At 37.1% G+C, this 22,014-nt stretch overlaps 1 protein-coding gene across 2 annotated transcripts in view; it reads left to right on the forward strand.

Annotated features, from left to right (window-relative positions):
- The window catches only part of LOC131049108 (beta-ketoacyl-[acyl-carrier-protein] synthase III B, chloroplastic), a 74,075-nt gene that overhangs the window by 23,159 nt on the left and 28,902 nt on the right, over window positions 1-22,014 (forward strand). For both annotated transcript variants that reach the window (XM_057983129.2, XM_057983131.2), the window contains exons 2-3: window positions 6,596-6,744; window positions 6,943-7,079. In XM_057983129.2, the coding sequence (XP_057839112.1) occupies window positions 6,596-6,744; window positions 6,943-7,079 (286 nt within the window). The remainder of the gene's footprint in view (window positions 1-6,595; window positions 6,745-6,942; window positions 7,080-22,014) is intronic.

The following is a 22,014-nucleotide window of genomic DNA, read 5'->3' on the forward strand; positions in this document are numbered from 1 at the left end:
ACTGACAACTATTCTTGGATTTCTGAAGGAAATTCAAGACTGTCAAATTACCTCATCCTAGCAGCCAGGATGGATGCCAATAGTAGAATATAACCCAACCAAAGATGAATTTATGGGTCTTAGTAGACAAGGGGAATGTAGGATCTTCTATAGGTATTGGTGGTCCCCTCAATCAACAAGGTAAATAATAGAAATGAAATAGGCCACATAGATAGATAGGGAAAATTTAAACACCAAACAAGACCTGCAACACAAACAAAATTAGAAAGAAAACCAAAACTGTTTGAACAATTTTGTTTTGGGTGTGTAGGATTGTGAGAGCTTTGGATGCTATTGTATCACTTTTGTTTTGGGTCTCCCACAGGCCACCTTTCTCATTTGTTTAACAACTCTCAAGGAGTTAGGTTCATTTTGCTCTTTTGATGCTAGGGTTTTCATTGAGCATCCATCTCAATGATCTAATGATCCATGGAGGACCTAAGGAAAATGAAGTCTAAATGGCACCAAATATTGGTGGGCTTTCACTTTGGCAAGTCTCAAGCTATTGAGCAGCATCATGGTAGTTCTAATGGCTAGTGGGAGGCAATGGAAATTGAAGCCTTGCATTGTTAAGCGTTTTACCAGTTGTCAGATCTGTATATCAATGGGTTGCAAGAGCCGAAGGGTGACATAAATGAAAACTTGTATGAGTGCCCACTAGCCTTTCAATTAGCTTTGATAAACAATTTAGAGTCTTTGGGAGCAATTATAAATACTGAAAGCGTGTTTAGCATTTATCTAGCCTAGTGAGCCATGATTCTTTAGGAGTGCAAGCAAAAGAAATTTGAATGCTTACTTTTGGGTTTTGAAAATCCAATCTTTGGTGATGCATTTGAGATATTTACTACTTCTTGGCAGATTCAGGAAATGAAACTACTTTTCTACTCTGAATCTGAATTCTTGTGGTTGCATATATTCAATGTGATAATTTTCAGAGCCAAGTCTTCCATGTCCTGTGATTTGCTGACGAATATTTGAATGCAGCTGATAGGACATTGATTGTACCTTTCCCTCTTTTTGTATAATAGGAGCTTCTTTCTCATTGTTTAGGATGGAAATTTTACTCATGCTTAGAAGCATGCTATGACTCTAAACTTTAATCACACTTTCTTTATCTGTTGAGTTTGGTACTTGTTGATGTTTTTTTATGCACATGCGAACACAAAATAAAATACCAAGGTATCTTATCCTCTCTTGAACAAAGTCTCTCATATGCTATGCTTCGCGATCAAATGAGACAACTCCAGGGTTACGAAACGTCAGGTCTTGACTTGTGGATAAGTTTAGTGGTTTGATGTGATAATGCTGGAATCACAAGGGGACTTACGTTGTACATGAATACACAAGCTTATCATGGATCAGGATAAGTATGCCGATAACTTAGGATTTGGTAATGAAGCTCCGAACTTAATTCTTACTAAAAAATGAGCAAAAGGAATAGGGTTCAGGAAATCTATTCTAAGCCTAGGAATGTAGGAAATGATGAATGGATCTAGTGGAATCAAACCAGGCAAGGTCTCACAATCAGGTTTCGACACAGGCTTAGTGCAATCGTCTAAGGTATACTTAAGGATTTTCAAGTTATCACCATCAAACGTTGACACCATCCAAGTTGATGCTTGTCAAGGGACGCGTAATAGTTGAAGTTAAGCTTACTTAAATTTCCAGTTGACCAAACAAGGCGCACTTCCCAGCGGCAAGAGGCTAGTGGTATGAATTAAGGATTCCACACAAATCAATTCAACAAATCTTCCACTCAATCTAACATACATGAAAATAAATTCTAAACTAAAATTCTAATCTAACTTGGAGGAATTGAGAACCATGAATGCAAATACAACACTTGAAGAGCAAAATCACTAACAATTGAACAATGATTATGATTCAAATAGCTACAGCATATACCAACAATTCTACAAAAACTCTCCCTTACAAATGAGAGACAAGGAGGCATATATAGAGCCTCAAAAGAAATGAATGGCTCAGATTGATTCAAGATCAACGGCCAAGATTACAAGATAAAACCCTAATTAGGGTTTGTACAACCACCATTACATTGGCCAATAAGAAACAAGGGTAGGTAAGATAAATAATATTTGATGTAGCGCCATGTGTCACCTATTCCCTCCTTGAATGAATGTTGACTTGGTACCCTTTGATTGAACGAGTGGTGACTAGGATGCCACCTCAGCTTGCCTTATAAATTTAACCAATTTGCCTTGTACATTCTTCATCTTCACAATGTTTGGAATCCCTTATGATACTTTACATTCCATCCTTATGTTAAGGAATTCCATGAATTGTTCCCTCCTTAAATCCTGAAATATTTCCTTCCTTGACGCACTTTGATATTGAAATTCCTTGATGTAGTTTTGGATTTCTTGATGTTAAATCCTTTGTGTTCATTTCTTGAACTTGCTTTCCTTCATTTGTTCACCATCAAAGTGAAGTCTTCTTCATGATTGATCTAGTCCTCATCTTCACCTTCTGGAATCTCTATCCGGAAATCCCCATCCAATCTTTGAAGTATTGATATTTCGTATCCTCATTGCATGCATCCTCCTTCACCTCAAGCCTTGATCATCGTGCTTCCTTTCCTCGTAACAGTCCTGCAAAACAAATAAGCATTGAATCAAACACCAGTATGATAAACTTAACTTCAACCTTGGTGGGAAATTCATCCACATATGGACTGATCATTCTTCAAAACCATCTGCATTATCCTTGTCCATTCTTCACTTGGTGGAAATTTGATGCCTATCTGGACAACTTCCTTCCTTTGTAATTCTGCCCTGCAGTGGAAATCCAACCCTCATCCGGACTCATTGTCCTTGAAAATCTTGTGTCGATTGGATTACCATTCCATGGAGTGGAAATCCGAACACCATCAGGACTTTGTTCTTGACATTTGTCCCAACATGTGATAGGTAGTCTTAGAAAATTGTAACACCAACTTTGGAAAATATGAAGGTCAGGATTGAAATCTAGAAAATTCTCCTCAAGAAAACCAATTTTCAGACTTAGGATAAGTCTGATCATAATTGCTAAGTCTGAAGACATCCATGTAAACTCAGAAAATCAAGTATTTGGAGCCCAAAAACGAATGTCCAGGTCTGGAATTATCACTTGGAGGTCTGAAAACACTCAGAAAGTGACTGATTTTTTTATATCAAAGTTGTAATAAAAGTCTGATTTTCTGAGGACAAAGTCTGAATACGCCCTCCAATGTTTGAAAATACTCAGAAAATGGCTCCAAAAAGTTTGAAGGCACTTTGAAAATGATGAATATCAATGGCTGGAAGTGGTCACAGCCATGTCACATGCTTGCATTTGAATTATTTTGACCTTCAAAACTTAGAAATGGTCACATCTGGGCACAACTATGTGGCTGGAAATGAAGTTTCAGTCTGAAGACAACCTGGTATACTCAAAAAAATGTCAAAAATGGTGCCCGGAAGTATACCACAATTCTGAAAATGCTTGGAAAAGGGTGTGGAAAAGTCTGATTTTTAGTTCTTGAAGTCTGAAGACACCCTTCCAAGGTCCAACAATGGCTGCCCAATGTCTGAAGACAACCTGCAACTTTAATAAATCAGTCATTTAAACTTGTCGCGGTCATAGGAAACACGTGTGTTTGATGAATTTCACCTTCCCAAAGTGAAGTTTGTCAAATCTGGGTACAAACAAAGGGCTGGTAAAAAATATCTAAGTCTGAAGACAAATCTGAAAGTGAAGTTTCAGACTGAGATCAGCAATGGAAGCTCCACCAAATACCCAAAAAACTCATAAGAAATGACGCCCAGTAAAATTTTCCAAGTTGGCAAGTGGCTGGAAATGAAAATCAGTCTGAAGACAACCTGCAACTATGGAGTTTCAGACTGTAACAACATTGGCAGCCCTTGAAAACGCACTGAAAACTCCTCCAAACAGCCCTTAACCAAAATCGCCTTAGTGTGGATGAGTTGGGCAATGAAGAATAATTCTGAAAATGTGTTCCCAGCCAACAATGGAGGTCAAATCACTCCTGGCAATGGCGTCCAACAAGGTCTGAAAATAATGGCAGCCACCAAGCATGAAGAAAATCAACCCAAACAACGACACAAAGCACTCCCAAATAAAAATCGAAATTTTCCCAGCTATGGCGCCATTCCAAAATTCTGAAAATGTCTTCAATGGCAGCTCGGATCTGCAACAATGGAGGTTGGAACAACCAAGATGGAAAAAATGGAGGAAAGAATCCTCAACCCAACACTTCACTTCAACACTTTGCCAAAATTCGCCAATAAGAGAGAAAAATCACCTTTCATGGAGACACCTGGCAGATTTAATAATAAAATAATGTTGGAGACTCCTCTCATATACTTGCTTTTACCTTTCACTTTCACCACACAAGCAATGTGGGATAAAACACTTGCTTAAATACTTGCTTGGTGAAAACCTAACTTGCTTCTAGAAGGTTCAAATATTAAATGATTATTGCAAGTTATTAAATTTTGCTTTTAAATTTTAAATAATCATTAATAATTATTTAAAAGCAATTAAAATGGGGCTTACTTATTAAAATATTTCAATTTAAATCAAAATTAAGCCTCCAGGGGAAAATCGACTTAGGTTGGGATTGAAAAATCCCTTCAAAAATCATTTAAGTGTCAAAATTTGTCCCATAAAGGAAATTCGACCCATGCTTGGACAAAAATCCATGCATAAATTCATCAAAATTGCACACAAAAGCCTCTAGGGGAAAATTGATATGAGCTTGGACAAAAATCCAGACAAAATAACACTCTACTTGCAAAAAATCACCCCCAGGGGAAATTCGATGGCAGTCTGGATTGAAAAATCCACACTTCAAACTCACTTAACTTGGAAAAAACCTCCTTGGTGGAATTTCGACCTCAATCTGGATGAAAATCCGGACTCAAAACACTTCAAAATATTCCCAATGGAAAATCAACCTCTGTTTGGATGAAAATCCGGACAAAAATCCTTACAAATGCTCTCAGGGGGAAATTCGATCCCTGTCTGGATGGAAATCCGGACAAAAATCCTCACTTAGTTGTCACAAATATCTTGGTGGAAAATTGACCCAGGCATGGAATCATCCTCAACGTTGTCTGCATTCCAGTCCGCATTGTTGGTGGAAAATCGATGGCAGTCTGGATAAATCCTGACACTTAGCCAAATTTTAGCACTCCCAGGGGAAATTCGACTTGGTTATGGATAAACAATGGGGGAAAATAGTAGCCAGTATGGATTCTAGGGGAAACCCATGTGTAGTATGGATTTTGAGTGGGGGAATGGGTTGGGTAGTTTGGAATGTGAAGGGAAAAGCACCTCTAGCATGGAATTTGACCCTTTAACCCTTGGAATAAGGATTTCCCTTAGGATTTTATCATTTTAACCACTCAAAATCACTTAGAAACTTTAAATTTACACTGGACTTAGGCTAATTTTCCAAAAATATGAGCGAAAGGCTAGGAAAATATTGGAATAAAGTGCGAAACCAACTTAAATAATACCTTAGGAGCGAGAAAACAACTCCAAAAGGTCTTGGAATACCTTGGCACTTTAAAATCACTGATGCGCGTGTTTAAAAACACGTTAACACTCAAAAGGTCAAACACTTAGACAAAACTTAGGATCATTAAAATATCAATGTTAACAACTTGATCCTATAACTTCAAAAACCCTAGACGGCACTAGGCAAAACTTCTACTCTAAAAAGCGAAAAGTGGGGGTCCCCATTAGCAATGGGGCGATGTGTGAAGATGTCACAACAGTACTCAAACTTTATTTCACGTGTTTAGGGATTTAAGCCTTTTCTAAGTTACAAAGGTGTATGTATTCAAGACATTAATGCATGAAGTTGTGACAATCTATTCTTTCTGCCAGTTCTCATTGTGGATGATTATTTAGTATTTACCTTCTCCATTATTAGCAATTTCCATATTATACTGTTTGTAGACTATTGATTCATTTCATTCCAGAAACAGATAGAGACTCTCGTAATCTTTGTGCATTGTCCTTGTTAGATTGAGATTTTATGTTCATCTACTTCCTCCTTTTCCCTTTCCCTCTGCAAAAGATTAGTGAGAACTTCTTGAAACCTTACAATGAACCGGCCTTAAAAACCCTGGAGGCTGTTTTGTGGATCAAGTCTCACTCACAGCATTTCCTATTGTTGTGTTCTCTATGTGGCAGAGGTATGGGGTGTATCTGGTTTAACAGACTGATGGCTGCAATATCTGAGCAACAACACTATCATAGTTTTAAATTGTAAATAGTTGCATTGAAACAAAATATTTCAGAATAACTTGCTATGGTGAACTCATGCAAATAACTATGATTTTCTAAATATTCTCTAATGATATAAACTTTATTAACTTTGAAATTTCATTCCTCAATTATTTTTGAGGTCTCAGAAGACAAGTAACATACTGCTAGAGAAGATTTTGACAAGTTGGCTATGCTGGTCAGTGTCACATAATTCTATTCAGATGTGTTAGTCACTAATCAACATCTCATAACTTTTATTCTTTCCATTGGGCATTTCCAGAGTTGTTGGGAGAGGTTCCAAATTGATAGGTTCTGGTTCAGCAGTGCCGAAACTTCTTGTTTCTAATGACGATCTTTCCAAATTGGTTGAGACTTCAGATGAATGGATCTCTGTTCGTACAGGGATTCGCAATCGCCGAATTCTTTCAGGCAAGTTATCGCCCTTAATTTGACCAGATCTATTGTAAAAATTTGGCATCATCTATCATATTTTCTTCCATGAGTTCTAAAGAGTAACAGATTGATCTGATAGCTATTGAATGATTAGAATTAGAGTTTGTGTTGCTTGAAGAAAACTATAAACTTATCATAGGAACAATTCTGACACAAACACACTGTGCTTTACAGGTGATGAAACACTGACTAGTCTTGCTGTAGAGTCTTCCAGAAAAGCTCTTGAAATGGCCAAAGTCAAGCCTGAAGATGTTCACTTGGTTTTGATGTGCACTTCTAGCCCAGATGATCTATTTGGAAGTGCTCCCCAGGTAAGCATTCTATATATATTGTTTGATCTATGACTAAAATCCTTCACATGTTAAGATTTGAAAGAATTTAACAAAATGTTCTATTTGCACCTGGTTATTTGCCTTTTTCAATATTGGAATCAAGCCCAAGGAAGGTAGAAATATGCAAGATGTCCTTCCTAATTTCTAACAAATTAACTCGGCTTGTACACTCCTATAGTGCAGAATACGCTTTAGGCTTCATTTTGTAACAGAAGTAGGATGTATAGGATCTTGCAAGGCCATGGGGATTATAATAAAGTAATATGTGGTTGCTGATGCTTATTCCGACCCAAATTGGTTCTTGTGAGATAATGCTCCTTGGAGGACATGCATATACAAAATCTGAGTATAGAGTGTATGGTTGAAAGTTTTAACTGAAGTGGACTGATCAATTTTAAACCATACATGAACCCTCAAGATTGAAGTCTGAATCTTTGCAGAATAAGTCTTCTATGTTGACAAAGTGTGCATTTATATAGATAGGATTACTGCCAGAGGAGTTTGACCATCAATCTTGAGTTATTGAACTTGGTCTATGGCATTATTATTCTGCATTACGTGTTTTATCTGTGTGCTTTAAGTTATTCAGCCGAGAGGGCAAACAGTGCTCACTTAGTGCTCTGTGATGATGCCAGACTGAGAAGTTGTGTGATTTTATGCATGTTGACAGCTGAGGCAATACTTTACAAAATCTGATGCCAAGTTGCCAAGTCTTGAGGCTTGTCACCAACTTTAGGATGTGGTGCAGGAAATCTCTAAGTTCCAAATCGGGCCTATCTACTCAGTGAAATGCCAGTTTCTCAATGCTTGATGCTGGGGTTGTTGGTGCTTTGGTCTCTGGTTAAAGTCTCAATTCAAAAGATTTTGTTGTCCTTGCACAATGGCATACCCTTTAATCATTTGAGATTAATTTACTTGTTAATATTGTGAGTTTGTTATGTTTTGGTCTACAAGATTTTTATGAGGAAGCAATCATCTATTGTTGTTATGAACCAACTCATTGATTGACGTAGCTATAGTGTGGTGTAATTCATTTGCATGGCTGTCCAAAATCAAGTGCTCAAAAAGATGTAAGTGTTTGACATTGAAAATCGGATGAATACCAAGATGCTAAAGAAGGAACAACTTAAAAGCATTGATGTTGACCTATTTGATGGTTTGATAGGATTTATGCCTGTTTCATTGAAAGTTTTGGTCCTTTTTAAGCCAATTTCTTTTTAAATATAATCATACTCAACTGAAAGCTTAACTGCCTATTGGTGTTGATCATGCCATGCTTTATATGTCTGCTGATTGCCCAGTATGTTTTTGACTGTTGAATGAATATGTTGAATCCTTTTAATGAATATCCAAGCTTCTTGTTATATATCTTGGTTTTAGATGGTATCCACTTCTAGCACCATTATGTATATGATTTAAATGACGTTTTAAAATCAAGCCATGCATGTGAATATGCTGAATATACGTGGGACTGATCTGAAGCAATGTTTTGGGAAATTTGATTTGATAGAGTCAAATTGAATGACTGAAGAAAAAAAGAAAAAGAAAATTCAAAAAGATGAAAAGGTAAAAAGAAGAAAACTGCTGAAAAAGTGTGATGCATTTTGGGCTTTTTGACACTTGGTTCATGCTCACTTTTCACCTGAGGATCATTGAAAGTTGAAAAAGGGATGAGAAATAAAATGATTTACATAGCATGCTCACTTTGCAACTTTGGTTAAATGGCAAAAGCATGCATAGCATTTGCTTCTGCCCAACTAGTGAATTTTTTTTTTGAAAAAAGTAGCAAAAAAGAGAGATGGAAAAAGGACACTCTAACATGCCTCTCCGACACTTTTCAACATTGAAAAATGGAAAAAAATGTGTGCTAGGCATGCTTGTGTATCAACAGAAATAGAAAAGGGCACAAGGAGCATGCCTAGAAAGAAAGGAATTCATAAAAAGGATTTTACCCTTCTCATTTTCACAATCACAAACACTCCAATAAGAAGAGTGTTCTGTTCACACTAGTGAACTAGAGTTTCGAGCAAAATCTGCTTCCAAAATGGTGTGCTTTAAGGAATTTTTGTGCTTCGAGGGTTGGGATTGGTTTCCAAAATATGTTCATGTTTTGCAAGTGAAAACCAGATTTTTAAAAGGCATGTTTTACAAAGTTCCTTGGAGGCCAGATTTTTGTGGAAACTATTTTCTCCATTTGCTCTTTTCTAGGGTTTGAGAAGAGGTGGTTTGCAATTGAAAAAAGGGTTTCCAAAGTGCTTTTGTAATATTCGCTAATAGGAATTGAGAAAAAACAACAATATCTCCAAAATATGCAACAAAAAATTCTGAAATTTTATTTGCAAATAAGATATCCTTCAACAAATTCAGATTTAGACTCAGATTATTGATCTGATTTTTCTGCTAAATTAAATAAATTGCTGAATATTTCTGAGTATAGAAAAGTTACAGGAAAACACTTTAAATCTGCCCAGAATTTTTAGAAATGACTTACATTGATTTTCTCTTAATTTTTCGAGATGAATATGATTAGAAGTATGCAGAAATACCTCAGAAATTTCTTCCAAACCCTAGCTGACCCTGCCAAAATCCCAGAAAACCAACGCTAGGTCTGTCCCACTTGCCCTTTCTGTTGTTATCTTCAATGATGCTAAAAAACATGAAGACACATTGCTGTAGATTATCCATATCTGATCTTGATACTATGAAACTCACCTCCAAAATGGCTTCCAAACCTGATAAAGAAATGTAGCCCTGAAAAAAATGTGCTACGCCATCACAGACCAAAGCCCTTCCACCGAAACACGCCCTTCTGACTAAGGGTAGCTTATATGTCTTTCCAAAACCAGGGATTCTCAAGGGTTTCAAACGTTAAGCCAAAGATTGCAGCAGCAATAGAGAAAAGACTTATAACATAATGAGTTCCAAGAGCACCCTAATATGGTTGAGATTCATTGCAAGCCCAATCCAATGCTCCAAATTAAACCCTAAAAATGAGCCAATAGGCGCCTTATTTTCCAACGCCCCCTTGACCTTTTTGGCATATTTTTAATAATAACCACTTATAAGTACATGTCTCTTAAGTCATTAAACTTTAAAGGGCGGAATATTAAGTTTTTAGGCTAAGCATCACTTAAGTTGCATAAAAAGATGTGCCCACAACTTAAAATCACTTAATCTCAGTGTTCAACGGGGACACGTCCCCCTTGAAAATGCTGGTGTTTCCGAGACGGGGACGTCCTCGAGACATCCCTTCGTCGTCCCTCCACCACCACCAAGTTTCCTCCGTACGTCTGGACGTTTCTCAAAAGTTTCTTGTGTCAAAAACGCCAAAGGGGACGTTGTGATGTCCCCAAGACTCCCAAATGTCCCTCAACCTTGGAGGGGACTTGCAAATTTTTGAGACTGATTGGTATCGTTGAGTCTATCTCAGGCTGTTTGGCATTGTTTGGGGGCGAACATGGTTGCATAGAGCGAGTTTTAGGAGGCTTTAAGGGGTTGTTTGGACCTACAATGGTGATGCTTCAGACCTACAACATATTTTCCGGTTGTATCATAGCTGCATTATCGTATTCAATAATATAAATCAAAATGTGTGTTCCCTACCTAAAGTGATCATTTCTGCTGTCTTTTCAAGGTATTTTCCCTTATTGTTTTCTATTGGGTGCTAGTTTCATGCAATTTGGGCAATCTAGAAATTGTCTTGTCAATGTGCTACCTTGTACCAACATTTGTATCAGCTTGTAATTGTTATCAGTACTTAATAGCAAAGATAGCATTGTTTCAATTTGCATGGTTCTTATGCTTGTATAGAGATGTTTTTCATGATGACAAAATTGAAATATATTTATGCTATTATTTCTATACCTTGAGCTGAAATGATAGGGGTAATTAGAGCTTTTACTTTCTTTAGGGTTAGATCCTTTTAAGATATTCCAACACAATCTTTCTACTAACTTAATGTTCAAAGTTTGATGCAATCATTTCAATATGTTTACTTATTCCTTATACAGTTATACATATTTTTATAACTAATTTTTCAAGTACTATATGTATTATGTCAACACCGCTCCCCCATTGCCCCCCTGCCGTTATCCCCCTGATGTTCCCAAACTTAGACCCCAAGTGCCACCGTCCTCGAAACGCGTCCCCTCGTCCCCTCGAGGAAATGTCCCCAAATCCCGTGGAACTTTGCTTAATGTGCATAAAAAGACGTGCCTACAACTTAATAATAGAATACAGAGCAAGCCAAAGACTTTAACACTTAACCCAGTGATGCTCCAAGTCCTTTTCCTCTTGGGTAATCCAAGGAAAGGACAGCCAATGCATAGTTAAGCCCTCATGGCTTGAGTTGGGGACTTTACAGCTTTGAGGATTGTTTTTCACCGTAATTTCTACAAAGGTCTCAAATAAATCTCTAACATTCCTTGCTAGTGTCAAGTGATCTCGATCTACTACTTTGTTTTCTTCCACTTATAAAATGTAGGATTTTTAGTTGGAATAAGGCAAAACTATTTGCAATTAGGGCTTTTAGAGTAAACTATATACTTTCCAAGACTTCAAAGTCACTCAACCAAAAATTAAAACTAATGTCTTTGGGATTGTTTGAGATGAAGTACAAGTACCAAGGTACTCTTCCTTGCCATCTCCATGATGCAATAGCCAATATCTGCAATACAGAAATTGCTTATGTTGATATTTAAAGGGTGGGCCTACAAGAGAAGTCTAAGAATTGGGACATATTTGCATAGAGATTTGTGGGTTAGGTCTACTACAATTGCTACATTCTTGGGTTTTGCCCAAAGTCTTGAACTAGTGCTTACTTATTCTAAATTTTACATTTGGAAGACAAGGGGGATAAGAAGCTTTGATGCACAATTATTAGCAAGACAAGATGTAGAGGGAACATGATAATTCCTTGGAAGATCTTTGGAAACAATAATACAACTAAGCTTGGAAGATTGCATGACCCAATGGAACAATATTTTGGACGAATGTCAAAAGTAGGTTTGCAAGGAATTGGCATTTTGGAGAGGAAATTGGTAAGGAGTTCTAGGAATACCGACAAGGGATGATTGCTCTTTTTAATAGGGTAACAAGATGATAAGAGGCTAGAACATTTTGTACATCCACATCCTGAAATCTATTTGCTTTTGTAGAAGGAAACGTAGATTGCGCAACTTGATTAGTAATTACACTCGTCAGAAACTATGCAGGGTGAAGATAAAAAGGTATTTTATATGATATTGTACATTATATATGACCTTGCAAGGGTGAAGGTCATCTTGGGTTTATAGGATAGAGACTATAGTGTGACTTGTGTAATTTATAGCTTTCTCCCTTAGCTACAGTAGAAGTCATCACTCATCCATTACAAGAAAATCAGCGACACATTTATATTCTACTTGATCAAGTCTATAGATGCAACATATGTGCTGAGAATCTGAATGTGGCAAAGAAGTTCATCAATGAATAGGGAGATTGATTTATCTAGTTCTCCACTTTCACCTGCATCTGGGTTTTCAGCTTTTAATCAAAGCCATATATATTACCAATGACACATAACCAAATAGGGTATCTCATACTTACTAAATTAACCCTTTAATAGCCATCTTTGATGGTTAATAAAATAACATGACAATGGTGCATGTCAAAAGATAATGCATATGATCTCAACAAACCACTAAAAAAACAACTAAGAAATATACACAACAATGTTAAAGTTGGATCAGATTTATATATATGGTATTTTTCAAATTTATAGTCACTTAGGTTTAATCCAATTCTATATTACAGAATATAATATAGATTACAAATGTCTTGATAAATTTTCAGATTGCAATGTAATATTGAATTATGCACAGTAGTATATATGAATCAGGATTTCCTTTAAAGCTGATTACACTATATATATCGAACTTTTCACAGTTCGAATTATATTATTTATGTAACTGTAGATCACACAATATTCTCCACAATATCACAAACTTAGTGTATTGCAGATCGCTCACTTATGCCACAATGATATCGACTGCACTCTTAATAATAACGACTGCACTTGATAATATCTACCTCTTATCAATCAATCAAATGGAATAGAGTCGATGATATATGCACTCTATGGTCAACATAGAGTCACGACTCTATGTGGAACCGACATGGTTCCACATAGAGTCGTGACTCCTATGTGGAGCAATGACCATTGATAACCATCGATAATAATAAGCAACGTTTAATCAAATAATTTGTAATCGGTATAATTAGTGTGACTGATACTATGATTTGATAAACAACATTTAATCATCGCACTTGCTAATCGATATACAAATATAATCGATGCTATGTATAATCCGATTGTCATATAGATGATTATGGAGCAAATCGATCATCATATAATATTGTGACCTATGATCAGAATACGGATATTTAGTGAAGTATGATCGAGGGTAGGAATAAAAGAATTTATCATACAAATGTCTAAGGCCGTTAGGCCAATTAGATATTTGAACGGTTGAAGTCATCCGACCGTTGCTACATATTTTTCAACACTCCCTCTTAGCTAGGGAGGAATTCTTCTATCCTTCAAATAAGTTATATCACCATATTGTGAACACAATAGCTTCATCTATTGTGTCAGAGAAAGATATCACCTCACTGTGATATTAGGAGTTATGGCATAGCCACGGATATCACGTCACATGATATCCACCATAAAATCTTATAATGTAATATCCACCATAATGGCTTGTCCACGGATATCACGTCTCATGATATCCACCATCATGGTATATCTAAAGATATTACTTTCATGGCATGTCCATGGATTTCACGTCACATGAAGTCCACCATGAATATCTCTTTATGTAATATCCACCATTATGGCTTATCCATGGATATCACGTCTCATGATATCCACCATTATGGCATATCCATAGATATTACTACTAGAGATATAAACCATTATGACATATCCATAGATATCACTTCATGTGATATCCACCATTATGATTTGTCTATAGATATCACCCCATGTGATATCAACCATTATGGCATATCCATAGATATCACCTCATGTGACATCCACCATTATGGTTTATTCATAGATATCACCTCACGTGATATCAACCATTATTGTGAGATCGTCACCTCACAATGATATTCACCATGGCTCATCCAAAGGGTAAACACACAAGTACAAGAAAATCATCACGGACTCTCTCACGTGATGTTTGTCATGGCATCACACATGCCATCCACCATGAACCATATCAGAGGGTGTAGATAAGGGCTTTAACCTTAAGTCTCTCTCAAAGATAAATGCAATCACAAGAGTTTACACTTTAAAACATCTTTGAAAAGAAGAATATATTAGTGAATAGCATACTTTTCTACCATGTCTCTAGAAAGCCTTTCACATAGTATCTTAGTGAATAGCATACCTTTCTACCATGTCTCTAACATAGTGATACTTGATCTCCACATGCTTTGACCTTTCATGAAATACAAGGCTGGAGTCTGCATCACTCTTGGTGTATTCCAAGCTCACCAAGTATTCATCTATACAGGAATATCATGACCTAGAAGTCAGCATAAAGGCCTTCCAGCCTACATGAATGGGTCTCCATCTCATGAATCATAGCCCTTTGATTGATCACTAGAGAAACCATCTTGACATGGTCCACTCCCTCTAAACCAAATAACCAAGATCCTCAGATATCAATAGAAGCACATCCTCTTAGCTGCTCCCTCTGTCATGGAAGCATCCCTTGCTCACATGGTCCCAATCATGGAAGATATCTTGCTTTAGGAGACTCTCATCATTTGGTATGATTCTCATACGGTTGGAAGTGCTAGATCTAAAACCAACATGGATCTACTATCATAAGATCAAGCCCCAGGCAGGAATATGATCATCTTGAGATTTAGAACAAAATCCCCTTTCAGTATGCTCCCTCTCACTGAGAGAGCCCTCTTGTCTCAATCTTGGCTATGTAACCCTAGATGCTATCATTACCAACACAAGTGCCTCTATGGCTTTTACAAGTGAACTGTTGCACCTTTGCAAGTAGATATTTGTTTTATAAAAATGGAAATGCAAAATCTCAAAATCTCCACTAAAGTCCTCCGCATATTCCTCTTGAATTTTAATCTCTTTATCACAAATAGAACTTCAAAACTCTATAGGCTGAAAAGCAACAGACTGTGATTCTAAAGATGTCCTAAATGTAAGGGACAAATTTCTCATTGAAGAAATTTAAAACACAAGATATCCAAATGCAGCTTGTCATAAGCAAACATCTACTGACAAAGTTGTTTCACAAATAACACGCATAATGTAATTGCATTACTTAACAAAAAAAAACTACATATTAATTTCATGAACATTATTCAACCAAAAAGAAAACTTATCTCTTTCAAATCAGAATATGAATCCAACTGAATCCTTTTGTGGAATAGTCTCACCAACATCCGCAATGGAGGCTTGAGGCATAGTCCTGGTTGGACATTTCATTGCGTAGTGACCATATTTGTCACATCTAAAGCATTGGATTTTTGAAATGTCCTTCCTTCTTTTGTGTGTAGGAGCACCATTTGATTTCTCATCTTTCTTTCTTTTGGAGTGTCCTTTCTTACCCTTCTTTGAGGAGTGTGCGGCAAGAACATGAATATCTTCATTTGTGGAGCTTTGACCAATACCTCTTGTAGCCAATCTTGACTCTTCTTGAATGCAGTCTGTCTTCAATCAATCAAACTTAGGGAGTTTTGATCTTGCGCTTATCCCTTGATTAAATGACTCCCATGATGAAGGAAGACCATTAAGAGCCAACATGGTTATTTCTTTGCCATTGATAGTGTGTCCAATGGTAGAGAGTTGATCTCTCAATTCAATAATCCTCATGAAGTAAGACATGATGGATTCTCCTTTCATCATCTTGATGTGGTTAAGTTGTTGTTTTAGTGTGAAAGCTCGACTTGTGTTGTTGATCTCATACATCTCCTCTAATGTCTTGAACATGTCACATGCCTTCGTCAACTTGGAGATGATTGGCACAATGTGATCTTTCACAGAATCAACCAACATTTTCATTGCTTTGTTGTTCTTTCTCTTCCATTGAAGCTTCTCATCCTCTTCTTTTGGTTCCGGTACGACATCTTTCATGAAATCGTCTAAATCATTTTCCCCCAAGGCAAACATAACTCTAAACTTCCAAGATACAAAATTTAATGCTACTTCAAGTCTGTCCTCAACTCTAATTCCATTCACCATCTTGATGTTGATAGAAATAGACGAACTTGAAGACAATAATAGAAGATAATCTTGCTTATATCAATCTGATCTTGATCTTTGCTCAATCCTGCTTTGATACCATGTTAAAGTTGGATCAGATTTATATATATGGTATTTTTCAAATTTATAGTCACTTAGGTTTAATCCAATACTATATTACAGAATATAATATAGATTACAAATGTCTTGATAAATTTTCAGATTGCAATGTAATATTGAATTATGCACAGTGGTATATATGAATCAGGATTTCCTTTAAAGCTGATTACACTATATATATCGAACTGTTCACAGTTCGAATTATATCATTTATGTAATTGTAGATCACACAATATTCTCCACAATATCACAAACTTAGTGTATTGCAGATTGCTCACTTATGCCACAATGATATCGACTGCACTCTTAATAATAACGGCTGCACTTGATAATATCTACCTCTTATCAATCAATCGAATGGAATAGAGCCGATGATATATGCACTCTATGGTCAACGTAGAGTCGTGACTCCTATATGGAGCAATGACCATTGATAACCATTGATAATAATAAGCAGCGTTTAATCAAATAATTTGTAATCGGTATAATTAGTGTGACTGATACTATGATTTGATAAACAACATTTAATCATCGCACTTGCTAATCGATAAACAAATATAATCGATGCTATGTATAATCCGATTGTCATATAGATGATTATGGAGCAAATCGATCATCATATAATATTGTGATCTATGATCAGAATACGGATATTCAGTGAAGTATGATCAAGGGTAGGAATAAAAGAATATATCATACAAATGTCTAAGGCCGTTAGGCCAATTAGATATTTGAACGTTGCTACATATTTTTCAACAAAAAAATCAACAGATAATTTTTTTGTGGAGAGAACCATGATTGGATGAAAAAGTCCAGCTGTATAGAGAAAATATTTCCCATTCCACCATCAAAATTGACTGCTTACAAATTTTACATAAAATTACTAAACAAACAGAAACACAATGTTTCTTGGATGAAAAACTTTAGCTGTAGACAGAAAATACTCCTTGTTCCACTATCAAAATTGATTGGTTACAGATTTTACATTGCCTCCATGTCATCCGTGAGCTTACACAAAAAAAATTGAAGCTCCTAACACAGCCATAACAACACTCCCACCTTTGCTAGTCTCACAAACATGCTTGTGATATTTGCAGAGGAGTATATTCACCACAAAACGAGGGCCAAACCCTTGCAAGTTGTGGGAAAGCAACATATAGCCTCCCTTGAGTCTCCCATCCTCAAAGAATTAGAAATCAATCAACAAGACTCTTAGAATTCTTCTTTTTGTCTGCATGGTGGTGAATTTGATGAGTCTGCTAGGGTCAATTGTGCATTTGCTGCAGTGTTTGGTATTGTCATCTGCATGATTGTATTTTTGCACTTAAGATAAGCAATGTTATTACCAAAACGTGTTTTCCATATCATTCTGAGGTCTGCAACTTTGATCGAACACTTTTAAAGATGTTCCATTCCACTCCTAATCATCCTTAATCATCACCACAACACCTATTCTCTATCTTTGATGATGAAATCCATCTCGTACACCTATGACTTCTTTGCGAATGTTGACACCTTGACCTTGATGGTTTGGTTCATTTATACCCGTTTCAGATCATTCCTTACCAATTAGGAGGCTTTTGGTCCTTAAAAGCTTATGAAGACTGAAAAACCAAAATGAAGAACTCCCGAGTCCTTATATCAACACTAGAACTCTATAAAAGTGCCATCAATAGCCTTTCTATGTGCACTCTACCCCACAATTAATAAGCAACCAAATCTTCCATGTGTATTGATTGGTCTCTTAGTCTTTGAAGTACTAGCAATTGTAAATTTTGATCTACTAACATATGAACTCAAAGTAAAATCCTTACCATTCAACTAAAGCATGTTCTGATTCTTTTGTCTAAAGTAAATTGTATCCATCATGTACAAATAAGGACTGTCAAAAATCATCACTTACATCCAATGGCACAACATCTACCGTTACCTCTTCCTTGAACTTTGGATGTAGACCAAGCATTAATTTGCATTTCTCCGTTACCTTCATATCTACTATATGTTGCAACCATCCCAAAGAGTATGGACATGGGTGATTAATGATCTCTAAACTCAACTCACTAACCAGCCTAGAAGAAACAAGGTTAGACTACAAACAAGAGCCAAACAATGCATTTATCTTTATACCTCATATCTTTGCTTGAAATATTTGGACGGGTTCTTCTTCTCTAAGTGAGCTATCAGTAATTTTTTGGATTTCTTTTCTGAGCATGGCACATGATATATGCTCATTTTCATCAGAGTCAACATTGACTTTAATGCCCCCATTTACATAAGCAGCACTTTTACCCTTCTTTTCATTAGAAGGTGCTTCCAGCACCTCTCCTTTGAATGACGTCTTTGGCAGAATGTGAGCAATTGTACATTTCTTACTGTCCTTTGTATTAGAATTTAATAGTGGAAATAGCTTTGTCTTGCTTTTGCCTTTGCCACTGTCCTTACTTCTGCTACCACCAAACTGCACCACTATATATAGTGCGCTTGGGCACACACCTCATTGATACATTGGGGTTTGGCCATGAGGACTTGCCTCTTCAAGTCTTCGAACAATCTTCCATTGTATTTCATAAGAACTTGTTTATCTATGACATCCTTAACCATTTGAACTGCCCTCTTTCTAAACTTATTTGTGTAAGCTTGCACACTTTGTGTCCCTGCCTTCGCTATTGTATAGTTTGTTCCTCTTCATGGCATATAGGTTAAAATTGCCTATGGAGCAGCCTCTTGAAGTCATTGCACTTAATAATTGGTGGCACTTTCTAAACCTGCACAGAGCGAGCATGGCTCTCATACTAACCAAGTGAGAGCATGCCCATAAAAATTTAACCTTGCAAAAATATTCGTCTTGGCGAAGAGATAACTTGTGAAGAATGAGTATTCCTTCATTTGGGACACCCATTGGTCCAACTTCTCACCATTGTAGGGTTGTATATCCATTTTTGTCACTGCTTTGAAGAATCTTCCCTTAGAGAACTCACCTTGCTCTATCTCTCTTCTTTCTCGTTCTTCTCCTTCTATGTTCTCTTTTGGAAATCCTAAACTGGAGATTAGGACCTGCATCATTCTCTCCAATTGATCTACCTCTTCTATGCTAAGAATTTTTGAAACATCCTTTTCAAGTTGCTAGAACCTCACTTCTCTATCATCTTCTCGTCATTCTTGCTGTTCTTAACCTCTCTTTTGTTCCAATTTCAGTCTCAAAGGGTAGCATATTCTTGTCTCCACTTGATTTGTGGATGGTGTATGTTTGCAAGTTGCAACCCTTGCAACAAACAACTACCCAAAGGATTCACTGCTTTGACACCACTTCATCCATAAAAAGGGAGCGTGTCTCTTACACACTGTTATTCAACAACAAATACTCACCAAACCAAGCAGGAACCTTCTATACACTCTAAAAACAACCTTTAGTGGCTATCAAAATAACATGACAATGGTGCATATCGAAGGATTATGCATATGATCTCATCAAACCAATAAAAACAACTGAGAAACACAACAAACTGAAACACAATTTTCCTTGGAGAAAGCTTGATTGGGCAAAAACCTCCAGCACTAGAGAGCAAATAATCCCCTTTCCACTATGAAAATTGATTACGTACAGATGTTACATTGCCTCACAACATCCATGAGCTTACACAACAAAAGTTGAAGCTCCTTAAGCATCTGTCACAGCGATTCCATCTTCAATAATCTCATAAACATACTTGCAATAGTCAAAGAGATGGACCAAAACCACCATAGAATGAGAACCAATCCACACAAGTTGTGTGAAATTGACATTTGAAAGATCAAATTATGGAAATTCTTAGTATTTCACGTTTTGTCTGTGTTGTGACGTATTCACACATCACCCCATTGCAAATGGGGTCCCCCACTTTTTCGCTTTCTAGGTTAGTTGTCTCGGCTTAGCTGTTGGTAGTAGTAAGTTCTTTTGCTATTAGCCTTTCGTTTGAAGAAGTGTACTTTCTCAGGTGGCTAGGCAATGGTAGAGTCATTTCTCCCTCCTTGGGTTGGAAAGAGGTTACGTGATGTCAATCTGAGCATGGTAGGTAAGGAAGGTCAGTTACAGGAGCAAAATTTGACTAAGTACATGAAAATTTCCTTTGCTCCCTCTGAGGAGCGAAATGCACTTCCTTTGCCTCTCCACAGGAGCAAATTTCTATTGGTTGTGTTTCGGAGCGATGTTCTTTGAGTCATTTCCTTTGCTCCTCAATTGGAGCAAAATTCACTTCCATTGCCTAGACATTGGAGCAAATTTCTTCCTTGACCATCAAAGTGGAGTGGTTGCATGGCATAAACAAGAGTTTGATGGTGGAGTTCAAGCCTAGTCAACTATGCAAGTATTTCCTTCGTCCTCAAAGTGATCTGATCATATTTCAGTGAGAGGTAAGTTATAGGGGCAGAATTTGGCTAATTGTGCGAAAATTTCCATTGCTCCTTCCTAGGAGCAAAATTCACTTCCTTTGCTCCAGTTTTAGATCGAATTTTGCTTCCTTAGCAAATTTCCTCTCCAAGCCTCATATGACATCCAAAACCCCATTTGATCACCATGTGATGTCTTTGTTTGAGCAGTGGATGCAATCTTTGATCAACAATCTTGAATTAGGCTAAGTGTGGAGGTCACTTCCTTTGGTCCCTTCCAGGAGCGAACTCTACTTCCTTTGCTCCCTCTCAGGAGCAAAATCCTCTTCCTTTGCCTTCACCTTGGAGTGATTTGAACTTCTTGAGCATATTTGATGGTAAGAAGCGAGTTTAGTGCCTTTAGCATCAGTTTTGATCATGGAAGAGGTAAGTGCATCATGATTTTGACAAAGGAAAGGACCAAGATGACAAATTTGAGCCTACTTCCATTGCTCACTGATTGGAGCGAATTATGCTTCCATTGCTCCTCAATTGGAGCGAATTCCTTTTTCCTTTGCTCCTTCATGAAAGCGAATTCACTTCTAAGGCATTCATAGAGAGGTTGTTTGATGACTTTTATGCATGGAAACCAAAAAACCTAAGGAATGAGGTGATGAAACCAAGTCGGAGGGTGAATTGGAGGTTACTTTCGTTGCCTTGGTTTAGGAGCGAAAAACACTTCCATTGCCCCTCATCTGGAGCGAAATACTCTTCTTCTGCTCTTTCATGAGAGGGAATTTGCTTCTAGGCCCTCACGTGAAGGTAATCTAATGCATTTAAGTGGATGGAATGAAGGGTAAATGGAAGAAATCAAGTTAAGTATCGAATTTAAGGTCATTTCCTTTGCTCCTCTCTAGGAGCGAATTTCACTTCCATTGCTCCCGTTTGGGAGCAAATTTCCCTTTCTTTGCCTTTGCCTAGGAGTGAAGTTGATTCTAAATTCTCCCTTGAGGTTAATTTGACACATTCACACGCATAGAGGGCAAAATACCAAGGCATGAGTTCATAAGACCAAGCTAAGGGTGAATTTGAGTGATTTCCTTTGCTCTTCTCGAGGAGCGAAATTTGCTTCCCTTGCTCCTCCTTAGGAGCGAATTTGCCTTCTATTGCGCCATCCTAGGAGCG

This window comes from Cryptomeria japonica, chromosome 3 (genome assembly GCF_030272615.1).
Source record: "Cryptomeria japonica chromosome 3, Sugi_1.0, whole genome shotgun sequence".
Taxonomy (NCBI): Eukaryota; Viridiplantae; Streptophyta; class Pinopsida; order Cupressales; family Cupressaceae; genus Cryptomeria; species Cryptomeria japonica.